This window comes from Myxine glutinosa, chromosome 10, assembly GCF_964187855.1.
Source record: "Myxine glutinosa chromosome 10, kmMyxGlut1.1, whole genome shotgun sequence".
Taxonomy (NCBI): domain Eukaryota; kingdom Metazoa; phylum Chordata; class Myxini; order Myxiniformes; family Myxinidae; genus Myxine; species Myxine glutinosa.
Window position 1 is genome coordinate 53145065 of NC_136270.1, and position 26613 is coordinate 53171677.

Here is a 26613-nt window from a genome sequence, read left to right on the forward strand (position 1 = left end):
TCTGTCAATCATTGAGTTTGGAAAATGACACTTTGTATATATTTACAAAGTATAATTCTGAACATTTTGCACATATAATCTAGGTTTCTTTCTAAAACAGCTTGTTGAGTGACTTTCAGTTGCGATGTTACGAGGTAGTTCATTCCACAGTTGTGCAAACGCCAGGAACTGACACAGGCCGCGCCTCCTTGTGCGAGTGGCAAGATGGCCGCCGCTGTCGCGCGCCGGCTTCACAGCTTTGTACAAGCCTATTGGCCGATGCTCTATCCAGTAGTATATACAGATCAGTGGTCCCACTCTGAGGCAATATTAAGGCTTTTTGCACCTTCTCCCTTTGGTTGAGCCGGAAGTCTCCCACTGAAATTACCAATTTTTGTTGATATTCTTCCTAATTAGATAATAGAGAGGTCTCACGGGCCGAGGGATTCGGGCTTCGACCTTAAGGCCAAAAAAACAAAAAAGGTGATCGTTTGGATTTTTTTTTTTTTTTTTTTGAAGGCGGATCCCCTTTTTATTCGTTATTTCCTGCGTGACCAGTCTTGGTGAAATTTCACCCAATTGGGTGAAATCGGTTTGAGTCTGGTGATCTGGTGGAAGAAATCGAAATTGGTCGAAATCTGGTGAAATATCAACAATACTCCCCACCACGAGGGGGCGGGGCATGTTAAGTAGTTAAGAACCAACAGGAGGCCAGTTCGGCGCACCGCCGATGGGGCCGCAGTCAGCCACATCACCAGTACGACACCATGACAGGCAAGCAATAGCCACGCCCAGGAGGACCTTTGATTGACAATGGGGAGGGGCGTACAAGAAGCGGGCCACACTGATTGGCCACCGACAATCGAGGTGTCAACAATGACACCTCGGCCAATCAGTGAGGGAGGCGCAACATTCGGCCAATCGGTGCGGAGGGCAAAAAAGAGGGAAGGGCCGGTGGCGGTGACGTCAGACCACATTTGAGACAACACTTGGCGCGTCAGGGAAGGGAAGACGGTGTTTAGTGTTACAGTCGGACTCCGTCCAAAGAGCTGGTAGACGCAGTGCGCTCCGGAGAGCCATTCCCGCGACACCACCCGACTGGAAAATGCTGCAGAGCAGAACTCCACCAACACTTTCCATGACGTAATTGATGATGAGTGATGATGAGGCCGTTTTGCGAACTTTACGCAACCTTTTTCGTTAAAAAAAGTTTGTTCCACAGTTCATTTGTCAATAAAGTTTGTATCGTAAACAATATTTACAAGTTTGTTATCATTTAGCAGTCGATATCCAATGAAAACTTGGCATTTGGTGAAATCGACTTCAATTTGGTGAAATTTCGGCACCCGATTGGTGAAATTCGAAAAACCCGAGTGGCAACATTGGTTATTTCAAAATACTGATGCAGGTGGGAGACGGGAGATACACCCGCTGTGGAAACAAACCCTCGTCTGAATTTCACGTGACCATCGTTGGGGCTTCAGACGTTTTGGAACACGAGAAGTTGTGCGGTTGGTGCTGCGAGTGGAAAGGTGTAATTGCATTGGGTGCGAGAGTTCATCGATGGGCTGGGGGTGTGGTTCCTGGTGTTGTAGCGGATTGGTGATGGGTATCCTGGCACTGAGCAGGTATCGGGCCCTGGACGGTGACCGACGAGCCAGGAGAGGGGAAGGGGAAAGTGTACAGGATGGGCCGAGTACACAGAGTCAGAAGAGGACCCGAGTGCCATGTGGCACGGAGAGCACTGGTGGGGAGGAAAAGGGTCCCCCTCCCCCCCCTCATGACTTGGAAATCAATACTTGGACATCGCCACGATGTTATGTGGAGGTTCAAAAGGAAAATTTGAGAGCCAGGCCCAAAGTTGTTAAGAGCACCAACATGTGGGATGGTGTGTAAATTGGTTACGTAAAACCACTGCAGAGGGGGGTTGATGGTAAACTCGACCATGTGTATTGATGATCCGAGGACATTGTAGCGATTCCTCCTCCTTGTACCATTTTGAATGTCTGTGGCCACTGGAGTAACAGAGTAAGGTAAATGGATTTTGATTGGACCCATTGTGTCCCAAATTGGTAGTGTAGGGGTAGGCATACCCCCATCAGGTTACTGTGCGGGCGAGTCTTTGTGAAGCCACATAACGTCCTCAATTTTAGCTCACCTGGAACGAAGTTCAGGGGAGCTTATGCGATGTCGCGTCGTCCATCCGTCCATCAGTCGGTAAACAATTGAAACTTCTCCAAAACCGCTGATGGGATTGTGACCAAACTTGGCACAAATTATATTTGTTGTGTTGTGACTAAAGTTTGTTCACGGCATTGAAAAATCGGGGTCTAAGGGGGTTTACCGGGGTCAGAGTGCATCCAGGTTTGACCCCCAAACACAGATATTTGCTTTTTCCTCTGAAACTACACACACGATTTCGATGAAACCTGACCACAACGTTCACCACCCATGATGTACCAAAATGTGGTCACGGCATAAAAAAAAAAAAATCTGCCCCTTTGGGGTTCCACAGGGGGGGGGGGCGGGAGTCCCCCCCAAAATAGGTATTGGCTTTCATCTCAGAAACTACACACATGATTTCGATTAAACTTCACCACAACCTTCTGCCACCCTTGCTGACCCAAAGTTTGTTCAAGGCATTAGAAACATTGGGGTCTGAGAAGGTACATGGGGTTGGGGGAAGAGGGGGTTGCCCCGAAAAATAGGTATTTTTTTGGTTTGTTTGTTTAAAGTGTTATGATTATGTGTGTGATTCTACATGCTGCCCTGTCTTTTAGCAACCATTGAAATTGGTTTAAAATACCTTCAGTCAGTGCAGTATACTGTTTATTCTCCCATGTGAGCACTACCAGCAGAGATTCATAGTGTCGATGCCACACAGACGTGATGGGCCAAAGTTCCTTGTGTAATATGCCATGCTTTAATCAGACTTTCTGACATATTGGCCCCCATGTTAGCCACTGCAGGATTTGAAGCAGTGTGGGCACTTAAAAGGGGGAGCTGGGGGGGGGGGGGGGGTTGCAGCAGTCACTCTGTTTCCAAGATTTTCTGATGAAAGACATGAGAATCCATCATCATTTATGAAAAGTATGTACAAATGGTGCTTCTTTTTTAAGTTTACACATTCCAAATTCTAAATATTCTCACCTTCGGAGCTCCAAATGCAATTGGCGAAGAAATGAGTGCAACAATATAGCACTTACAAACAAATCTTTCATCAAACTTTCATCAAGTTTTGGTGAAAGGGTTATGCTTCATGTTACATGGAGATCAAACAAGAGAAACCTTAACTCTGAATTAAACAAGAAAATGTATACACTCACCGTGTGCACATTAAAATGTGTCCACGTGCACATGGACAAACCGCTTATTTTATCACCATTCTTACTATTCACATCCGCATCTCCACGGTCTGCAATGTCCAGTGTGCTACGTGAAAAGCCTCTTACTAAAGCGGTGAGGCATAATAGCGGTAGGGTGTGAGCAGTCCCAAAAACGAGGGCAAATTCACGCAATGTTGAGGCTCAGAAAGGAAAGATGACCCCGTGGACACTTGTTCGCATAATGCCCTCGGTCTCCACACTGGAAGGAGGAAAAAAAAATCAAAAAAAAAATCATTGCTTTCAAAAAATAAAAACAGGAAAGTAATAAAAACATTATCATCAACATCAATGTATAATGGTGTGTTGTTAAAAAGTAATCCCCCCCCCTATTCTTTTTCTTCAAAACAGGTAAAGATAAGCGCAGTCTGTACGTACGTTAATTCTTCCCGCCATTGGGTGTGAAGTTCCATGATTCTGACACAAGCTATCTTAGTGCTACATCAGTCAAGATGGACGAGGGCTGGGCTATGAAGCACTGTGGATGAGGGTGGGGATGAGGGTGGGGATGAGGGTGGGGATGAGAAGCCTGGGGATGAGGGTGAGGATGAGATGCCTGGGGATGAGAAGCCTGGGGATGAGGGTTGGGATGACTGACTGGGGATGAGGGTGGGGATGAGGGTGGGGATGAGAAGCGTGGGGATGAGAAGCCTGGGGATGAGAAGCCTGGGGATGAGGGTGGGGATGAGAAGCCTGGGGATGAGGGTGTGGATGAGAAGCCTGGGGATGAGGATGGGGATGAGAAGCCTGGGGATGAGGATGGGGATGACTGACTGGGGATGAGAAGCCTGGGGATGAGGGTGGGGATGACTGACTGGGGATGAGAAGCCTGGGGATGAGGGTGGGGATGAGAACCCTGGGGATGAGGGTGGGGATGAGATGCCTGGGGATGAGAAGCCTGGGGATGAGGGTTGGGATGACTGACTGGGGATGAGGGTGGGGATGAGGGTGGGGATGAGAAGCGTGGGGATGAGAAGCCTGGGGATGAGAAGCCTGGGGATGAGGGTTGGGAGGACTGACTGGAGATGAGATGCCAGGAGATGAGGTATGCGTGCACCATTACAATCCTGAGAGTAAGATGGTCAACGGAGTACGGTCACAAGGGATCACCAGCCCTGATTTAATTCCGTCAGATTTTCATTTCTTCCCCAAACTTAAGGACCACCTTCGTGGAGAACATATTCCTTACGACGATGAGGTCCAATCCGCTTTGAGAAGCTGGTTAAGCTGGCAGGATGCACAGTTCTATCGTGACGTCATCACAAAACTACTTCGACGTTGGCAGAAATTGTGAGCGGAGTGATGATTATGTTGAGAAATAAATATGCACCTTGGTAGAATAAAGATCGATTTTAGTACCTGTGTTTGTTTTCATGGAAATATCTTTACTGCTTTTGGAGAAAAAGAATAAGAGGGATTATTTTCAACGTGCACTCGAGCTATCACAGTTTTCATTCACAGTTTCCGAGTCCTTAGTCTGTCTCCTATAACAAAATAGAGAACGCATTCCAAATTGTTTCGTGGAATGCATTTGAAATAACAAATGCATTTCAAATGAAATGACATCTACAGAGCTGGCAAATACAACTACCTGTGTGAATGGAGATTTGCAAAGGTGTTTGCGAAAAATACACCAAACATTGTACGAATGCTTACCTTGAAGCAGGTGACCTGCTCAAGAGGTCTGGAATTTCGCATACCAGCAACACCCATTGAAATTTGGGGGTAGCTCGACATCATGGACATCGCAGTCATGGGAACCTGGGTAATAATACACGAAGGAATCAAAGGCATCAATCAGAACATGCCAGAAAGAGACCGTGGTGGGGGTTGTGGAACGCAAACAATCTTTAACTCCCAGATAGCACATTTTGGTGACAGCATGTCTGTACCGATTATTGAAAATGCCAATTTGTTTGGTTACTTCATGATCAATGTTATCATTGCTTGTCTATCAAAGTACCTTATTCGGAAGATTATCTTGGCTTTGCATAGGAAGGTCAAAACGAGGGCTAGAAAAGGAAAATTCACAGTTTGAGGCATTACATAGAAATAGATGGATGTACCATTTCCCATGGATCGTGCAATGTACTTTTTGAATGAACGTTCCCATTATAGAGACATAAATTTACATGAACATCTTTTTTGGACTCACTGCACAAACTTGCAGTTCGGGCCTTCTGGGCAGAACCCTACGAGGAAGTTAACACACAGCACCCTGCGAGTGTGCCGGTGCCGACACAGAGGACCTGCAGAGAAAATCCAAAGTCGGAATCAATGCAGCAGTCAGATCGCATCACGACTACAACGGGGACTGCCAAAAATTAAACTTGGTGGTCTTTAACCGATTAAACCTATCGAGTCAGGGTACAGTCAAGTGAAATTTGCTGTTCATGGGTTTCCAACAGCAGGAACTCGAGCAATTCTACAAGGCTGCGGGATATTTAGGTCTTACCGTGTTTACAAAAACCCCGGTCGTACCACGGACAATCTTTAATCTTCGATTCCGGATCAATGTGAAGGAATGGACATTCTTTGTTACTGCACTCACCTGTCGAATATAAATGTATATTTTCAGCATTACTGATAACTGCACCGTCCCCCATCTTGAACACAGCACATACGAGTACGATGGCGTGGCCGACGGAGTCCTTTTCTCACCCATGTAAAAAGTCGCCTCGACCTTTAGGATTTGAATAAACAAACCTTTAACCTGTTGTGTCAGTTCATTAATCCGATTATTCACAGAGAACAAGCATCAGAAGTTGTGCTACAAAAAAAAACAAATTACAATAAAAGAAAGACCAACAGAGCGAATAGTCAGCAGTAATGGTGTACTGATGATTATTACCCTCGCCAGAGGAGAGGGTATTGCATTTGGGGCCGGCTGTTGGTTGGTTTTATCGATGTTTGTTACTTGCGAAAATCGAAGATTTGGTTGGTTGCTTTTGCGCATTATTCCTGTTTGTCTGTCTGTCTGTCTGTCAGTCTGTCTACAGGTCACAATTTTAAACCGATCTTCACGAAACTTCACCAGATGGTAAAATTGGTCATAAGGAAGAAGCCTATCCATTTTGAGGTCAAATGTCAACTCGAGGTCAAACTTTTAAAATCAATTTTAATCTGAAAAATTGTTGCCTTTCATCCTATTTACTTGAACATTAAACAGAAATTACATAGTGCATCAGTGAATTTGTAAAGCAACTATTTCGAGGTCAAAAGGTCAAAGATTAGCTCAAGGTCAGGTCAAACTTCTAAAATCAATTTTCATCTGAAAAATCATTAAGTTTCAACTGCTTGACCGACTGATTGAAGGAAACTGTGTGGTGCATCACTGAATTGGGAAACCAACTATTTTTGAGGTCAAAGGTCAACTCAAGGTCAAACATCTAATAATCTCATTTTCATCTGAAAAAGAAACAGTTTTAATCCGATTATCCCGAGCTTTGATTAAGATCGTCAATTTTAATCTTAATGAAATGAACAATTTGATGTATCCATGGCAACGTTTTTTGGTGGGGGTAGGGGGGTGTATTTTGCAAGTATTGTGCTCTGCATGAAGGCTTTCTTGTTTGTCTGTGTCAATCGCCGACAGGTCACAATATTAAACCGATCTTCACGAGCCTACACAAAGTGGTAAAGCAAGAAAGCTATTTATTTTGAGGTAAAAATGTCAACACAGGCCAAAGGTCAACAACTTGTCAAATTTCTGAAATCATCGATTTTCATCCGATTGACTTGAAAGCTGAAGAGGATTTTCACATCAAGTCTGCAAAGTTAACCACCAATTAATTTTGAGGTCAACATAGGCCAAAGGTCAACAACTTGTCAAACCATGACTCTGATTCTGCAACTAGACCAGACGGCATTAGGCCACGGGTCCTAAAATCCTGCTCTGCCGCTCTTTCACACCCTCTCTCTGTTCTCTTCACCCTCTCTTTTGCTCAAGGTCATCTGCAATCAGCTTGGAAATCAGCCAACATCACCGCTTTGCACAAAAAATGTGCAAAAACAGATCCTTGCAATTACAGACCAATCAGCCTGCTCCCAATTATCAGCAAAGTCATGGAATCCATCATCGCTTCTGATATTAAGGGATCCTTCCTCTTCTCCAATGGCTTGATCTCTGATCATCAATTTGGATACAGACCAGACCAGACCACTCTACTCTACTCTACTCTACTCTACACATGCTGCTTCTGCTGACTCTACAATGGATGGTGGTCCTCATTGCCAAAAAGGAAATCAGAGCTGTCTCCCTTGACATCTCGTGCCTTCAGTACAGTCTGGCACCCCGCTCTGCTCACTAAACACTCCTCGCATGGTATCCATGGAAATCTACACTCATGGCTTGTGGACTTAAGTCTCTGTCATAGTCAACATGTGGGTCTAAATGGGTTTCTCTCATCTTCTCTTCCTGTCCAGGCTGGAGTTCCCCAAGGTAGTGTTCTGGGCCCTGTGCTATTTCTGGTCTTCATCAATGATATCTCTGACTCTCTGGAAAATCCTCTCTATCTCTTTGCTGATGACTCCACTATCTGCCGCTCCATACCTCATCCCTCAGATTGGCAGTCTGCAGCCTCCTCACTCTCTGCAGACCCGGACAAAATCACAAACTTGTCAAACAAGTGGAACATGTCTTTCAATCCTGACAAATCTCACACTCTCACTTTGTCTCTCCGAAAAGACCGACTGGACTACCCTACCATCTACTTTCTGAACAATCCTCTTGAACAGTCCTTTCTTCGCATTTCTGAGCTCATCACCACATACAAAGCTTTCATCCACAGCTTGATGGAATACTGTTCTCTCCTCTGGGCCGGTGCTCCTGCCTCACACCTAGCTCGGCTTCATGCTGTAGAAACCAAAGCATTCAGAATCATTGGTATCTCCTGTGATGAAGCTGATCCACGTGCTTCGAGGTGAGTGCACCTAGGTGTGAATAACCTTCTAGGTGTGAATAACCACGAATAACCTTCTGGGTTATTCTGCAAGCCCATTTATGTCATCGGTGCAAAAAGAAGAATACAGAAACACATTTAAACATGACAGTCAATGTACAATTTAATGAGTGGCTCGCAGAATATTTGCTATACTTGGTTTATATTTTCAGCCCTGAAAGTTTCACAACCTCTTTTTCTTCTTTTTTTTTTGTACACAGAGTCGAAGCACGTGGGGGAGCTTAAACAGAGAATGGGTCTGAATGCAACATAACAAAAGGAACAGTATATAAGGGGGTGGGGGGGGGGGGGGGGCACAATAACAGCAGGGATGAGGGAAAAATAGAGGCACACTCAGACAAATAAGGGATGTGCGTAGGAAAAAGTGGTAGTTAAGGACACATGGGTGGACAAGATGGATACAAAAGTAAACTCTCAGGAAGAAACAACTGGAAACTTGAAAAGGAGGGCTTGGGGAGGGTTAATAGAGGTAGAAAAGATCAGTTTTGGATTGGGGATGATCTGAGATGGTGGTGAGCAGCTGAAGACCTGAACAGCGTTGGAGACCTGAAGGGAAGAATGAGATTGAAGAGAATGTGAAAGTTGGTTCCACAGATGGGGAAATAAGAGGAACAAATGAGAGGAAGGTGAGCAGTGGGTCTGGATTTAGGTAGTTTAAACAGAAGTGACCTGAGGGGCATGGGGGAGGGGGGCAGAGGGGGAGGACAAATCATGGAAAGAGCAGAGGGTGCAAGATCAGAAAGGAGGCGGTAGAACACAGAGACCACCGACCTGTCTGCGATGAAGTGATAGGCCCATAGGCTCAGCATCATCACGGGAGATTCTAATATAATCTTAACGGCCTTGGTTTCCACAGCGTCAAGCTGAGCAAGAAGTGAAGCAGGGATGCCAGCCCAGAGGGGAGAGCAGTACTCCATCAAGCTGTGGAAGAAGGCCTATGGTTGTATATTTAAAAAAAAAAAATGCTTGTGCACATCTCAATGAAATAACTAGCAAAATAAATTCCATTCTCTTAAAAGACTTCATCGACTACTGGATACCACGATTCCCCTTCTTCCCCCTTTACCTCTCGAGTTAACATCCTTTCCCATGGGAGGAAGAAATTAAAGGACATTTGAACCAAGGAACAATCTAGTTCTATAAAAACAAGGAATCCATTGTCTGACCAAATTTAGAGTAGAAATAGCACTCGGGCATGCGGCTCATGTCGTACTCATGAAGAAACTCGCACTGGTCTCCCTTCTTGCAAAGTCCGCGGAGCCAATGTTTGCACACGACATTCTTCTCGCCAGTCACATGTCGGAATGGACACATGGCTCCTGCAACAATATCGCATATTAAAAACAATTTTTGTTACCTATTTCGCACATGAGCCATTGGGGCTGCAATCCATCATTTGTAGGGCTTATTGTTGTCGTAAACAATTTGAGATGTAAGTTGACAATTCAATGAAGGAATGAATCATTTTATCGGTTCAATACTGCTCTTGCTCCTCCTGTGCTCTCACTTTTCCACCCAACTACTGCCAGAACCCAACCCACACTCACACCCAGAGGCATAGTTTGACTTCTCTACTTGGGAAGGGGGGTGGGGCAGGGTCTTAATATTAATAATAAATCTGACTTCCAAAATTACCGTTTGTTAGTGAAGGTACAGTGAACGTGAAATCACAAATACCGTTTATGTTCATTATTTAATCATCCTCGTTTTTTGTTTTAGCCTAATTTTTAGCCCGTCCCCTGCACAGCATGTGTGTGTGTGTGTGTATATGTATGTATGTATGTATGTATGTATGTATGTATGTATGTATGTATGTATGTATGTATGTATGTATGTATGTATGTATGTATGTATGTATGTATGTATGTATGTATGTATGTATGTATGTATGTATTATGTATGGCCCTGGTGTTGGGCTTGCGGCTAGGGTGTCAGCTTTGGATCCTAGGATCCTGGGTTCGAATCCCGGTCGATCGCTGAATTAACGCCAGGGGGGTTGACTCAGCCTGTCATCCTTCCGAGGTCGGCTAATTGAGGACCAGTTCACTGGTAATTCCCTGTTTGTCGTTAAAGGCGGCAAAAAGGGTTGGCGTCAGGAAGGGCATCCGGCCGTAAAACATTGCTTCAAAAAGGGGACCGAAAAACAACAACAACCACGGTTCCCGAAAAAGGCCAACCCCAGCTTGCGGGGAAAAAATGGCCTCTAAAGGTGGTTTTTTTATGGATGTATGTATGTATGTATGTATGTATGTATGTATGTGTGTGTATATATATATATATATATATATATACTAGCTGAGGTACCCGGCTTCGCCCGGGTTTTTTTTTTTTTTTTTTTTTGTATACAAGATCGAGGCTCGTGAAAGAGCAAACATTAATCACACAAAAAGACAAACCGACACACAAAACACAAAAAACAAGGGGAGCGGCAGACAAGATGGGGAGAGAGGGGGGAGGACACAAAAGAGAGGGGGAAGAAGGGGAAGGACACAAACACAACATTTGAGAGCAGGGACATCGGGAGGACTTGGGGGGAGGTGGGAGAGGATTAAAACATATGAACACTGCAAGGACTCTGGGGTGAATTACCGGGGGTAGAAAAGATCAAGGTTTTCGATGGGGGAAGATAAGAGATGGTGGTGAACAGCTGTTTTAAAGACCTGGAGGGAGGAGTGGGATTGAAGGGAGTGGGGGAGTTTGTTCCAGAGGCGGGAGAAAAGGGCATAGGTGGGCGCGATTCGGAAAATTTTAAGTCCGCTTACCGCTTATCCGCTCCGCCAGCCCGTGTAGTCCGATTCGCTTATCCGCTTCAGCGGCCGAAAATCTTAGTCCGCTTACCGCTTATCCGCTTCGATTCGATTTTTTAAAAGCGCTTCGACGTTTTTAAAGCGATTTTTGACGTTTCTAAAGGGAATTTAATGCTTTTTAAGCCTAAATAGCCATTTCTAACTACTACAAAGACAAACAAAGCTTTTAAGATCAAAAATATACATTTTTATTTAAATAAAATTTATTCAAAATGTATTGAAATAAAGTTTTCCACTCGACTCTACTCTACAGTTAATTTAAATATAATTTTAATATATGCAAGTTACATTAAAGAAAAATCAATTTGCCCGTCCTTTCTTTGACAAGAGAGTCTACTAGTCAATCCTCGTCTTCCTCCTCCACCTCGTGGGCCTTCTTGAGGATTTGGAGGTTGCCCTTCATGAAGACGAGGGCCTCGAAGTTCGGTGCAGCCAGGGCCGACCTCTTAGGCCTGAGGATGTCCGACCCGTAGCTGAACACGCGCTCGACCGAGGCAGAGCTCGGGAGCGGCGTGTTATGCCTGAGAAACAGAGTTACCCAAGCATCATAGGCTCCGGGCCAGGTATGGTCCATCTGCACCCCCCCCCACAACTCTCCGACCCTGGGTTTTTCTGAACCATTGGGGTGTCCTGGGGTGGAAATCAACTGGTAACAGTAAATAAACTTGGACTCACTACCCATTTGGTACCTATATTGGATGGTACCCTCAAAACAGCATATTTTTAAATCCGCGTTGCGCCATATTCGACACACGTGTTCTTTTGGTATTTGTGCCTGCTAATATTAACTCAGAATAAAAAGTTATATACCAAAAGAAAGCTGTTCATCTACTGATCATCATAGAATATTGACACATTACTTATAATGGTACCTTAATGGTCATAACTAGTGCTGAATAGCAGTACCCCACTTTAACGTAACATAATTCGGTATCGACCGTACTATTTCATCTTACACACATAATATGAACACATTACACCTGATATGCTTACATATATATTTTATTGGCTTTCTCCTGTATATCAGCTTTAATTTGATACCAGATACATCCCCATAGCTTCAATTCTCTTTTTTATACAGCGTGTCAAAGATACTACCTGTTTCGCGGGAACCATGAATCATATAATCTCGGTAACAGTCTTTGTCTATACTAGGGCATGCCCGTACTATATATATATCTAAAATTATATCCCCCCCCCCTATTTACATGAAATGGTTTGGTCCAAAGCGAACGGCTTGCGAGTGGTGACAATCCCCCCCCTCTATTTACATGCAATGGTTCGGTCCAAAGCGAACGGCTTCCGGAGTTTGGTAAAGAAATCGCCATCGCGTACACAAACGCGCAGGAAAGCGAATGAATCGCAAATTCGTTTTTATTAGTTGTAAAACATAATGCCCAATTATTCAATTAGCGCCAACGTATTTTGGCTGTTTGCAATTTAATCGCAAGGCAAAGTAGAAAGAGAAGAGGGAAAAAAAGAAAAGCCTTGCCTTGCTGCAAACAGCTGCTGCAAACAACAACAACAGGGAAGGCTGCACTGTCCGGAAGTTGGCATATCGCAGTTACGATTATTTTAGTGTTAATGGCCAATTATTCAATTAGCGCCAACGTATTTTGGCTGTTTGCAATTTAATCGCAAGGAAAAGTAGAAAGAGAAGAGGGAAAAAAAGAAAAGCCTTGCATTAACGCATTAACGCTTGCATTGCATTAACGGTTCGGCACACGTGATAGCTCGCTGCTCTCTGATTGGTTGAAGCGTTTTTTGGACATAGCTCGGTAGGTACTTGTCCGATTAATTTCAAACCTTGAAAAGGCACATCCTCGGGTCCCCAGCAATATACCTGGCAAGTTTCAAGTATATCGGACCCGTGGTTGTCGAGAAACAGCGGTCACAGACAAACACACAGACACACAGACACACAGACACACAGACACACAGACACACAGACACACAGAGATTACTGGAATTATAGATAGATTCAAAAGAACTGCCTATTACACTTATAAATGTCATTCATAATCGAATATCATAATCATACTGCCATCTTATTAACATATTAAACAAGAAAAACGTGTTTATTAATCACAGTAGTTTTTAATATCATCATATTAATATTCATACACTGGGTCAAACACCTTCCACAGAACAGTAACAATGTAATGCTCGAATATTTACTGTAAAAGTAAAAATATTTCTTATTTGAAACTAAATTTTAACATCCCATTGAAAAAATTTTTAGTATCGAATATTTTGATGATAAACCAAACATTATTGCTCAACAACAGATATCATAATAATATTAACAGTCAGTTTTATCCCTACAATTACATATGTATGTCGTACACTCAGTTAACCACATTATATCATATAATACAAGTATCCACTCTCAAAAGAACACAAACAAACAATTGCATTTTGTTAATTATCAACAAAAGTCAAACACTGCATGAGTGCAGTCAAGTTGGCTTGCTTGCACGAATGGCATATGTCCATCATGATCAGTCATCGTCACTGTCACTTTCATCGGTATCACTGTACAAAACACGATCCATATCATCAGGTGTTTCATCACCTGATTCATCATCACTCTCATCGTCGTCTGACATGACCTGAGCTATATCAGCCAGCTCACGCGGAAGCATGTCTCCATCATACCAGAGAGGATCCAGGCAGCCTTTCTCCTCTTCCCAGCCATGGCCTGGACTTGCTTTGGGAATCCTTGGTCGAGGAACGTGAGCTCTCTTCCAAATTCCCACTTGGTGGTTGACCCTTCGGATGTGCTGTGTGAGGCTCCTCATACATGGTGGAATATTGGCCATGTCTACATTGCCTGAGGGTAGGTGACGATTCTCCTTGGCACATAGCTCATTTATTCTCAGGAGTCGCAGATCATCAACGTGTGATACCTTTCCTCTTCCATACATGGCACATGTGAAGCTGTCTAGTTGATTGTTCAGCTCTTCTGGCACATCCCACGTATCTCCAAGCTTGTTGAGAATAGGGATGTATTGCGGCAGACGAAGCAGTGTTTTAACAGGTTTGATTTTTCCAATCCCTCGGAAAGCGCTAGTGCTGTCACAACCGCTGTAGGCGTGAAGTGCCATAAGAGCAGTACTCTTCTCTTGGCCGAAGTCTGCTGCGAGTTTACTGACGTTTATTAGCCTCTGCTTGTTTCCTGTGCCTGTGTCAAACAGTATCTTTATGTCGTTTATCGATGCGGCGTAGTGCAGTAAGATGAAGAATACATCCGAGTCTGGGCTCTTCACTCGAACAAACTCATATTTCTGGCTCCTGGCGTAGTTTACGTATAATATCACGCGCGAGTCTGTTTCTTCTTGAGACGATTCCAGCTGAGGCAACTCTTTGGCATCAACTGCAGAGAACGCCGTTTGGTCCTAACTTGAGTTGGCCTTGCTGGACCAGATGCGGCATGATCATCACTGACTTCTTGCATCATGATCCCGTGTGCTGTATGAACAGAACCTTTTCCTGTCAGATCATTCACCAATGAGTCGAAATTGTCAAACTCCGAGTGGAAGACAGACGGCTCTCGTGGTGACCTGATGATTTGGTTGGAGAGTTGTGTCGATGACTTCATCACTGATTCGGCCAGTGCAGTCTCCAATTCAAGTGAAAATGAATAACTCTCACAGTGTCCCATTCTATTAAGAAGGGTTATGAGCTTTTCACTTCTGTATAGATGTCTCAGGGACGTGCACATGATGATGTGTTTTGGAAGCTTCCAAGAGCCTTTGGTGGCAGCGCGACAGATATCTTGGCCGATTGATTGAACTAATCGCTGGCTTCGTTGTGACCTTGCTGATGTTGTTCCAGTTATGATGTAGCATAGCAGCTTCTTGAGTGAATCTGGTATAACATCGTCCATTTGTTGGAGATCAGAAGGACTTGGTGGCCATTTCAGTTCTGGGGCATTCGAGAAATCATCCAGAATTGACAGTCGTAAATGGCTACCTGCACTCTCAAGCATATCTCTTGATCCCAATTTGAAGGCTTGTTTCACTGCTGTCTGGACGTCAATTGCAGTGCTGAATATTATGTAGGACTTTCCCAGATCACAGAATGATAGTCTCTCCCTGAAAGGCTCGTGGTTTTCAAGCTTCAGTTTTAGTTTGCTGGCTCGGTAGTCAGGATTCGCATATTTGCTGGTTTGCAGGTTAATGACATACATTTGCCTCAGGTCGGATAGTTTCATTATCTTCTTGGCCATTAACACATCCCTTTCAATGGCATCACATACCACATCGAATGCCTGTCTGTGGGCTTCTTCTAATTCTCCTTGATGGTGCTGTGCCTCTTCGTCAGTACTGCGCCATTTCTCTGGCTTTTGCATATATTTCATACAGCAAGTTTTGTGGAACTTTGCCTCAGAGGCAAAAAGATCATGGCCTCGGATCCTCATTAAGAGCGTTTCATCTTGCTTCATTTCAGCCATCTCCAGTACCGGCTTCCAGCCTTCATACTCGAACTGGCTCATCCCCTGGGTAGTCCAACTGCCATGCACTTTCACTTTTTTACGACTTTCCGAAGAACAGAAGATACAGTCTGGCTTAAATATGATCTTGTCACCAGAACTAGTACGGGCCATCCGCTGAGTTGTGGCACCAGTTGTTTCAGATGTACCTGCAGTAGGAGGGTTCAGTCTGTCTAAGTTCATCGTGAAACGCTTGTAACACTCCCAGTGGAAACCATGGTGTTCGGCCAGAGATTCAGGGACCAAATCACATGTGTCCTTCATCATATGCGGAGACTGTGGGGGTTGTGCAAGGCGTCTTTCTTTGACCTCCTGCAGCTTGGCCAATTTCTTCTCAGAATTTTTGAGTCCAGATAACAAGTGCAACTCTCCATAGCTCAGTCCCTTTACATGAGTTATGCACACAATGGGTGGTTGTTCACTCTCACGTGTACGTTTCGCTCGCGCCGGATGTTCCATATTAGCGTTGTTACTTCACCTGCAAAACACATCAAAATATTGGTAAGTACCAAGCTGAATAATTATTATAAATTGCATCTTAATTATAAAAAATATCTTATATTGCATACTTAACTATGTAAAAAAAGGTGTTTAACTTAACTAATTGACTCGTTCTGTCGCTGTAAGAGACACTTAAATAACATAATTGTACAATCTGATGATCTCAATTTACGCAGGATACAAACATGGAAGGATCTGCATGCCATTTTCGTCAAAATTCCTGCAATAAACTACAGTGATACATCAATACAACAATATATTAAGTAACACATATTAACAATACATAGATTTTGTCATGTGTCCAACATATATGTACATGATATACGTGGCAGCATTTGTAAATTGACAAATGCAGCATCGCCTACAATATCACCCCATACCGGTAGTATCTTTGACACGCTGTATAAAAAAGAGAATTGAAGCTATGGGGATGTATCTGGTATCAAATTAAAGCTGATATACAGGAGAAAGCCAATAAAATATATATGTAAGCATATCAGGTGTAATGTGTTCATATTATGTGTGTAAGATGAAATAGTACGGTCGATACCGAATTATGTTACGTTAAAGTGGGGTACTGCTATTCAGCACTAGTTATGACCATTAAGGTACCATTATAAGTAATGTGTCAATATTCTATGATGATCAGTAGATGAACAGCTTTCTTTTGGTATATAACTTTTTATTCTGAGTTAATATTAGCAGGCACAAATACCAAAAGAACACGTGTGTCGAATATGGCGCAACGCGGATTTAAAAATATGCTGTTTTGAGGGTACCATCCAATATAGGTACCAAATGGGTAGTGAGTCCAAGTTTATTTACTGTTACCAGTTGATTTCCACCCCAGGACACCCCAATGGTTCAGAAAAACCCAGGGTCGGAGAGTTGTGGGGGGGGTGCAGATGGACCATACCTGGCCCGGAGCCTATCACGGAACTCGAGCGGGAAGAGATTGGGCGAGAGCTGTAACGTTTGGTTATTCAGACACAAACAAGTCAACAAGATGGCGGGCCAACGGACTGCCGTTTATTCGTCATGGTGTCGTGAACATGCCGTAAACCATGACGTGAACATAACGTCATGATGTAATGCGTTATGTTACAACCATGTCGTAAACCATGACGTGAACATAACGTTATGATATAATGCGTTATGTCGCAAGAGCCGAGTTGTTAGGGTTTCACTTATTATTCACTTAAATAAATATTCACAATTCTAGAGTAACGGCTCAGGCTAACAGGTGATTTGGCGAATCGCGATGCGCTTTAATTTTTCGGTAGTCCGCTTACGCTTATCCGCTTCGGTTTCCGGGGGTTGTTCCGATTCGCTTATCCGCTTCGAAAACGTTAGTCCGCTGCAGCGGATAAGCGGATAAGCGGACTTTCGAAGCGGACCGCCCACCTTTGGAAAAGGGGAATGAAAGAGTGAAGGTGAGCAGAGAGCCTAGACTTTGGCAGTTTAACCATAAGAGGGTTGCAGGCAGATCTTGTGCGACCTGAAGGAATATTGGGGGGACAGAGCACAGAGAGAGCTGGGGGAGCAAGGCCGGAGAGGAGTCGGTAGAAGACAGAAAGACCACCAACCTGCCTGCGGTGAGTGAGTGAAAGGCCCTCGGCGTTGACTACATCGCAGGAGATTCCAATGATTCTGAAAGCTTTGGCCTCAACAGCGTGAAGCCGAGCAAGGTGTGAGGCAGGAGCACCAGCCCAGAGGGGGGAACAGTATTCCATTGAGCTGCGGTTGAAAGCCTTGTATGTGGTGAGGAGCTCAGGTGTGCCAAGGAAGGACTTCGCACGACGGAGGATGCCCAGTCGGCGACTGGCTTTGGAGGCCAGCTTGGAAATGTGGTTTTCCCAAGAAAGATCATGGCAGATAGTGAGACCCAAAAGCTTGAGCGACAGAACTTCTTGGAGAGGATTGTTGAGAAAGTAGATGGGAGGGTTGTCCAGTCGGTCCTTTCGGAGAGACATTGTAAGAGTGTGAGATTTGTCAGGATTGAAAGACATGTTCCACTTGTTTGACCAGTCTGTGATTTTGTCCAGGTCTGCAGAGAGTGAGGAGGCTGCAGACTGCCGATCTGAGGGATGAGGAATGGAGCGACAGAGAGTAGAGTCGTCAGCAAAGAGATAGAGAGGATTTTCAAGAGAGTCAGAGATATCATTGATGAAGACCAGAAAAAGCACAGGGCCCAGAACACTACCTTGGGGAACTCCAGCCTGAACAGGAAGAGGAGATGAGAGAAACCCATTCAGGGCCACACGTTGACTACGACCAGAGAGGAAGTCCGCCAGCCATGCGTGGAGATTTCCATGGATACCAAAGGAGGAGAGTTTGGAGAGCAGAGCAGGGTGCCAGACCGTATCGAAGGCACGTGAAATGTCAAGGGAGACAGCTCTAATTTCCTGTTTGGCATTGAGGACCTCCATCCATTGTTGAGAAAGCAGAAGCAGCATGTCCAGAGTAGAGTGACCAGGTCTGAAACCAAATTGATGATCAGAGATCAAGCCATTGGAGAAGAGGAAAGATTTAATATCTGAAGCAATGATGGATTCCATGACTTTGCTGATAATTGGGAGAAGGCTGATTGGTCTGTAGTTGCTGGGATCTGTTTTTGCACCTTTTTTGTGCAAAGCAGTGATGTTGGCTGATTTCCAAGCAGATGGCAGATGACCTTGAGCAAAAGAGAGGGTGAAGAGAACAGAAAGAGGGAGTGAAAGAGCAGAAGAACATGATTTTAAGACCCGTGGGCTGATGCCGTCAGGACCAGTTGCAGAATCAGAGTCGAGGGTTGACAGAAACTTTTCCACCTTGTCAGGAGGAAAGGACACAGAGTCCAGGAGCAGCTGGGTACGACTGGGTACGGTGGGTACAGAGAGGGATGGGTTTGGGACACAAGATTTAGAGGCAAACACAGAGTTGAGGCATTCAGCTTTTTCACGTGCGGAGTCAGCCGTTAAGCCGTTTGAGGTGAGGGAGGGGATGGAGGGGGAACAAACACCAGAAACAGATTTGACCAGACGCCACCAGGATTTGGAAGAGGGAGACAGATAAGAGAGTTCGGTCTTGAGAATGGTGAGATATTGTTTCCTGGCTCTCCTGAGGGTGGACACACACTTGTTTCGGGCTTTGTGAAAGGAAATGAGACTTCCTTCCGTTGGATTTGCTTTCCAGGAGACGAAAGCAAGTTGTTTCAGGGCAACAGCCTCACCACAAGATTCCGTGTACCATGGACGGGAGGAAGGGTATGACAACTGAAGACGAGATGGTATAAATCTGTGCATGAGAGAGAGCAATTTACTTTGAAAGAATTCCCAGGATGAGTTGATGTCAGAGGCGGTAGAGATGGGAGACCAGTCCAGATGATTGATGGCTGCTTGAAGACCGTGCCAGTTTGCCTGAGTGAAATGCCAGACTCGCCGACGCTGAGGAGGCTCTCTGAGAATGGTCAGAGAGATGTCCACTTTGACAAGCACATGATCAGCTGAGCCGATTGGAGCAGAAGAAGAGCAGCAGACATTTTCAGGGAAGTTTGTCATAACCAAATGACAAATAACCAACCCAAATAACCAACCCAAATATATGGGTTGAATAAGAATAATACAAATATATGATGAAAAGAACATGGATATTTTAGAGCAATATCACAGTACATTTCCTACATGACGTTTTGTCCATTTTCAATTTCTCAAAACCTCTTGGTATACAACATTTCCTGTTTTCTTACTTGGTGCCAAGACATAAAGATTGCTTGGTTTTCCAACCCTCGAGCAGCCCACGTACAGCTGGCCATGGGAAGTACCCGGCATTGCCGGGCAGGGGAAGGGAGGGGAGGGGGAAGGGGAGGGGGAAGGGGAACGGGGGGGGGGGGGAACGTGGGGGGGCGGGGAACGGGGGGGAGAGGGGAACGGGGGGGGGGGGGAGGGGAGGAGAGGGTGGGGAGGGGAGGAGAGGGTGGGGAGGGGAGGAGAGGGTGGGGAGGGGAGAAGAGGGGGGGGGAGGGGAGAAGAGGGGGGGGAGGGGAGAAGAGGGGGGGGAGGGGAGAAGAGGGGGGGAGGGGAGAAGAGGGGGGGAGGGGAGAAGAGGGGGGGAGGGGAGAAGAGGGGGGGAGGGGAGAAGAGGAGGGAGGGGGAGGAGGAGAAGAGGAGGGAGGGGGAGGAGGAGAGGGGGAGGGGGGAGGGAGTGGGGGGGAGGGAGTGGGGGGGAGGGGGGAGGGAGTGGGGGGGAGAGGGGAGAGGGAGAGTGGAGGGGGAGGGGAGGGGGAGGGGAGGGGGAGGGGAGGGGGGAGTGGAGGGGGAGGGGAGGGGGAGGGGGGAGTGGAGGGGAGGGGGAGTGGAGGGGGAGGGGGAGGGGGAGGGGGGAGTGGAGGGGAGGGGGAAGATATAAGGCACGAAATATATAAGGATATAAGGATATAAGGCTTCTTTCACTCAAAATGCACGAAATTCTGCCGCATGAAATTATGTAGAGGCCTCATCGGGGGGATATAAGGTAGATAAGGAAGGCGTTGTAACAGAAGAATCAAAATAAAAGTGGAGAACATAAGGAAATGGGAGCTATTCTGGACCCACAGCCAAACCCGACAAACCATTGCAATACACCCTGAACGTCTAGCGCCACCACAAACTACACCATGGAATTGCAGCTGGCGCGGTTTTTTTAAACCATTGATATTAAAATAAAACGTAGCCTAAAACCACCGGGATTTTATGCTGATTCCGAATCTGTGTCTAAAACTTTTCTCCGATGTGTAGTTCTTGAGTTATAAGCGGACATCCACACACACACACACACACACACACACACACACACACACACACACACACACACACACACACACACACACACACACACACACGCACGCACGCACGCACGCACGCACGCACGCACGCACGCACACACACACACACACACACACACACACACACACACACACCTCCTTTATATATATATATATATACTGTATATATATATATATATATATATATATATATATATATATATATATATATATATATATATATATATATATAATAGGGAGATTAAATCAGACGCGGACATAGCTTCAGGACGTCGATCTTTAATTTGACAATCTTTCGACCAACAAAGGTCTTCTTTGAGTCTACAAAAACAGTAGGTATGTATATCAGTCAAGTATGTATAGTGATATGTGGTGTTGGGCTAGCGGCTAGGGTGCCGGCTTAGGATCCTAGGATCCTGGGTTCGAATCCCGGTCAATCGCTGAATTAACGCCAGGGGGGTTGACTCAGCCTGTCATCCTTCCGAGGTCGGCAAATTGAGTACCAGTTCACTGGTAATTCCCTGCTTGTCGTTAAAGGCGGCAAAAAGGGTTGGCGTCAGGAAGGGCATCCGGCCATAAAACATTGCTTCAAAAAGGGGACCGAAAAACAACAACAACCACAGTTCCCGAAAAAGGCCAACCCCCGCTTGCGGGGAAAAATGGCCTCTAAAAGGTGGTTTTTTTTTTATGTATAGTGATATGTGTGATATACATGATATACATGCCTGCTGTTTTTGTAGACTCAGAAGAAGACCTTTGTTGGTCGAAAGCTTGTCAAATTAAAGATCGAAGTCCTGAAGCTACGTCCGCGTCTGATTTAATCTCCCGATTATTTATTCAATGCAAATGAGACGCCCTGCTTGTACTGTGGAGTTTCTACTATTTCTCACAGTTTTATATATATTGTTGCGGATTTGAGAATCCTGTGTTTTTTTTTATTGTTGTGTCATGAGAATTGTTGTAAATATCACCCTCCGTGTTGTGTGTAACGGTCAAAGGTCGTCCTCCTAGTTAAGCCATAAACATGCACGTAGCAAATCATATATCCTTGTAAACAGTTATCTCCTTAGTCTTTGTAGTTTAAGGCTCTGTTCCCACTAGTTAACACTGCATTGCATCAAATTGAAATAAGATAGATTCCCTTTCATTCCCATTCCCAAAGCCTCCATATCCCAAAGCATCCATTGCCAACCGCATTTGGGCGGTTTTCTTCATCCCAAAACTCCATTGAGCACGCGGCCAGCTCGGAGAAGAAAGGCGTGTCTCCACCTCGTCATAGACGGGAGGAGTGAGCCAGCCCCGAACAACCAACCAAGTACAAGGGGTTTGGCTTGAGAGGGCGGGGAGAGAACGCTCGGGGAGGTTCGCGAAGGTTTGAGGGTGTGGCCTATATAACCCGCGGCACGACGCCCCCACCAGAGATGAGTAAGGGAGCCCCACGAGCAGTTCTGCAGAGAGAGAACCTGTCACGCAACGCCCCCACGAGAGAGATGCGGCAGATGGGAGATGAGCTTTGAGTCCACCACGCAGCTTTGAGACCACGCAGCTTCGACCCGCTGCTACGCGGGAATCAGATTGCGGTGGCATCGGTGGCCGTCGAGGTCCAGCCCGACGTCCCGTGCGGGATCAAGCTCCAGCCAGCGTCCAGCTGAACCTTCCTCTCCTTCCAGCCATTCGTTCCTGCCTCCATTCCCCATTCGTGTGAGTTTGATTGTCGTCTGTTTTGTGTGTCTTGTCCTGGGTTAAGTAAGACTGTTTATAGGTAAGCTAATATTTACACTGTGTCTTCTTACTCCTTCTGTCTTTATTTTATTATTCTTCCTCCTTCCTTGGTTTATTTTTGACTTGTAAATAATAGTAATAAATCATATTTGTTCTTCTTACTTTTGTCTTCTTCTTCTTCACATCCGTTTCGTCCTTGTCTTTTCCCTCATTGAATACCTATGGCGCGATTTTGGCCAACGTTTAAGGATCGGGTTTAGTTTCTGTTAAATGGTTCGTGCCGCGGTTGCTAAACCGCTCAGCAATTAACATCTGTCCGCGGACGCGAACGGGGTTGCGCACCTGCCTTTCCGGAGGGAGCTGTGCAGCGTCAGGGACCACGTCGGCCAGTCATAGACGAGGGGATTAATCCCCCCTCGATAAGGGGAACAGAGGCCGACGTTGGGTTCCGTAACAATATATATATATGTATGTGTGTGTGCGTGTGTGCATCCCCAGGCCACAACTTTTTATTAATAGTATGGCAGATAGGTGTAGGAATTGTGCCTTTGATGATACAAGCATGGCATTTGGCACACAGAGTTTGTCCGAAGAAAGATATTTGGCTATAGGGCCATCGCAGATTTGCCCTTTTTTGGAAAAATGGCCGCGATTGTTCACAGGACAAATATGCGATGGCCCTATAACCAAATATCTTCCTTAGGGCATACTCTAACTGTGTGCCAACTCTCGTGCTTGTATCATCAAAGGCACAATTCTCCCAAATATTTCACCTATCTGCCGTACTAAAACCATTTGAGTTTGTCATCAAATTTTCAACAGAGCTTTATGATGAGAATATGAAAAAGGCAAATTAATAATTTTGGTCAAAAGGTCAAAGGTCAGTATCACATAAAATTGACAATTTTCATCTGATCGACCTGAAATTTTAAGAATTTTCATATTGGCTCACAGAATTGGTTCACCAATCGAAAGATAGAAACTGATTTTTTTTTTTGATCTAAAGATGAAAGGTCAAGGCTGCATACAATCACCAATTTTCATTTTGTATTTCTTTAAAAACTGTTTTCATTATTTTGAGCAGGCGGATGAAGAGGACGACGACGTCTGAATACAAACGGATAAACATTTTTTCCAGTTCCGCCACCAAGGGTACCTAAGTCTACACCGTTAAGTACCTGCTATAGTAATATCAGGGGGTTCGTGGCAATTTATCTGCCATCCAATCCATGTCAGTGCATTTAACTTTGCCGTGTCGCATGACCTTACTCAGATCATCTCAGCTCCGACTCGAATACCTGATCGAGTTATTGATAATAGGCATCTTCTTGATCTGTTTTTATGTTCAAATCCTGGGGATTGTACTACAAAAAACTCCCCCCCCCCCCCCCCCCCCCGCACTAGGAAACTGATCATGTCAACATTAAAAGTCCAGGTTTCTTATTCTTCACCATCAACTGTTATTCATCCTGTTCATCGAAATGTCTTCCATATAGCAAGGCTGATTGGGATGCCTTGCGTTCTTTTCTTGCCAATGTTCACTGGAACCAAATTCTTTGTCGCAACCCATCTGAAGCTGCCGAGGAAGTTACTGAGTGGATTCGTGTTGTTCTGGACCTCTTTATCCCTTCTCGGACCAACCAAGTAAAACCACACTCGCAGCCATGGTTCACGCCAGCTTGTTCTGCTGGTATCACCCATTGCAATCACTTTTTAAAAACAGTATCATTGTGTTGGCTCAAGTGAGGCGCATCATTTGTTTCTCCTTGTGAACAACCACTGTAAACGGGTCTTGGAGAATGCTAAGCAACGACATGCAGAATCTGTTTGTGATTCTATCTCAAATAAGCGGCTAGGTTCCAGAGATTTTTGGAGACCTGCTAACAGCATTCTCAACCGTAATAGATCAGACTCCTATCCTCTTCAATGGCCTTGAAGTCCTTACTTCTCCTATTGATAAAGTCAACCTCTTCGTTCAGCATTTTGCTGCAAACTCTACACTTGAAGACCTCGGACATCCATTGCCTAATTGTCCTTCCCGTCCTGACACCAGGCTTTCCACTATCATCATCACACCTAGGAAGGTTGTTAAGATTATTCAAGGTCTTGATATCACAAAATCTACTGGACCAGATAGAATCCCTGTAATTGGTTCACGAGTAATCAAGTGACCACTATATTCGTCATGTGTGTGCGTCTGTGTGTGTGTGTGTGTCTGTCTGCAGCATAACTACCCGATAATATCATCCGATCTTGATGAAACTTGGGAGGGAGGTTGATATCATGATCTAGTTGTGTCCTGCCTAGAGTGGACGTATTGCGCCCATTGTGGGCGGAGCCACGCCCGAAAAAGATGTCTTTCTAGGGGGAAATCGAGTTCAAGCTACATCTTCTCCGAGGGGTTTGGTGGAATCTGACAGGGGTTTCAGTATTTGGTTAGGCCAATGTCGTATGTCGAGCCCCACGGAGCTCGATTTTTCTTTTTCTTTTTCCATTTCATTTTTCACCGAATTTTCGGTATTGTGTAGCTAACTAACCTCATAACTGATTATACATTATTTTCTATCTCATTTCAAGGTCAGTCACCTTCGTTTTGACATTTCCGGACCTGGCCTGTCTCGGTTATAGTCCGTCCTTTGTCATTGAGTAACGCTCGCTCGTGAACCATCGTCATCTCCTGACTTGTTGTTTTGAAGATGTGTTCACCTGAACTGTCTTCTGTTCTCTCAAAACTGTATTACTTGTGTCTGTCAAAGTCTGTGTTTCCACTTAGCTGGAAGCAGGCTTCTGTAGCCCCTATCTTTAAAGGCTCTGGTGAGAAATCTGATCCTGCTAACTATTGGCCAATTAGCCTTCTGCCCATTATAAGCAAAGTGTTTGAATCTTTGATGAAACAACAACTCATGACTTATCTGGAAAGCGACCATCTCCTAACTGATGTCTAGTTTGGCTTTCGACAGTCACGGTTTTCTGGTAATGTTCTATCCCTAATCACTGAACATGTGAATAGGGCTTTGAATCATCGTGGTGAAGCCAGGGTTGCTGCACTCGACATCTCGAAGGCTTTTGACAAAATGTGGCACAAGGGCCTCATCCATAAACTAATATCATACAGTATTTCTGGAAGATTGCTCGATATAATTTCTGATTTCCTATTTTAAAAATCGCCAAATCTTTGTGGTTCGGGTTGCAAAGGGTCAGAAACTTTCCGGAAATTTTGGAAACTTTCCATGGAAAGTTACGGGAATTTTCAATGGGTTGGAAATTTTGGGAATTTTGATTTTATCTTAGAAATGGAAAAATAGTTATTTTTGTTAGACAGCAACAACATTATTGTGTTCTATACTACTCCACATAAATAAAAGAGTTTTCACATGCTTTGTGGGCTGGCTAGAGCCTTCATATAGCTTAATTGGCTCAACTATAGGATATGTGCGAATGATGTACCACTATTATGGTTCGGTGGATGTGCGGAGTATCGTTGAGAGAGAGGAAGACAAATGATGAATTGCGAAAGATGATGGGAATAGAGCCTGTGATTGATGCTGTGAAGAGGAACAGGTTGAGATGGTTTGGTCATGTGTTGAGGAAGGATGAAAGTGACTGGTTGAGAAGAGTGATGGAAATGAATGTAGAAGGAAGTGGAGGACGGGGAAGACCGAGAAAGACTTGGCTAAAGATGGTGGAAGAAGAAATGCGGGCAAGGGGGTTAACAAGGAGAGATGCAGAAAATAGGGCAAGATGGAGAAGATCGTCATGGGGACCGCAAGGCTAACCCCCGCTCTAGCAGGGAAAATGGCCTTAAAATGCATGTTGTTGTTGTGTCGTTGATGTACCACTATCTATCTATAATTCCAGTAATCTCTGTGTGTTTGTTTGTACGTTTGTACGTTTGTTTGTCTGTGACCGCTGTTTCTCGACAACCACGGGTCCGATATACTTGCAACTTGCCAGGTATATTGCT

General features: G+C 44.9%; 1 protein-coding gene across 4 annotated transcripts in view; it reads right to left on the reverse strand.

Moving 5' to 3' along the window:
* Window positions 1-2790: 2790 nt before the first annotated feature.
* Window positions 2791-26613, reverse strand: part of CPSF4 (cleavage and polyadenylation specific factor 4) — a 38843-nt gene continuing 15020 nt past the window's right edge. For all 4 annotated transcript variants that reach the window (XM_068127677.2, XM_068127674.2, XM_068127676.2 and 1 more), the window contains exons 4-9: window positions 9490-9642; window positions 5818-5913; window positions 5518-5611; window positions 5326-5374; window positions 5019-5123; window positions 2791-3564 (exon numbers count right to left, since the gene is read on the reverse strand). In XM_068127677.2, coding sequence (XP_067983778.1) covers window positions 3490-3564; window positions 5019-5123; window positions 5326-5374; window positions 5518-5611; window positions 5818-5913; window positions 9490-9642 — 572 coding nt within the window. In that variant the 3' untranslated portion in view covers window positions 2791-3489. The remainder of the gene's footprint in view (window positions 3565-5018; window positions 5124-5325; window positions 5375-5517; window positions 5612-5817; window positions 5914-9489; window positions 9643-26613) is intronic.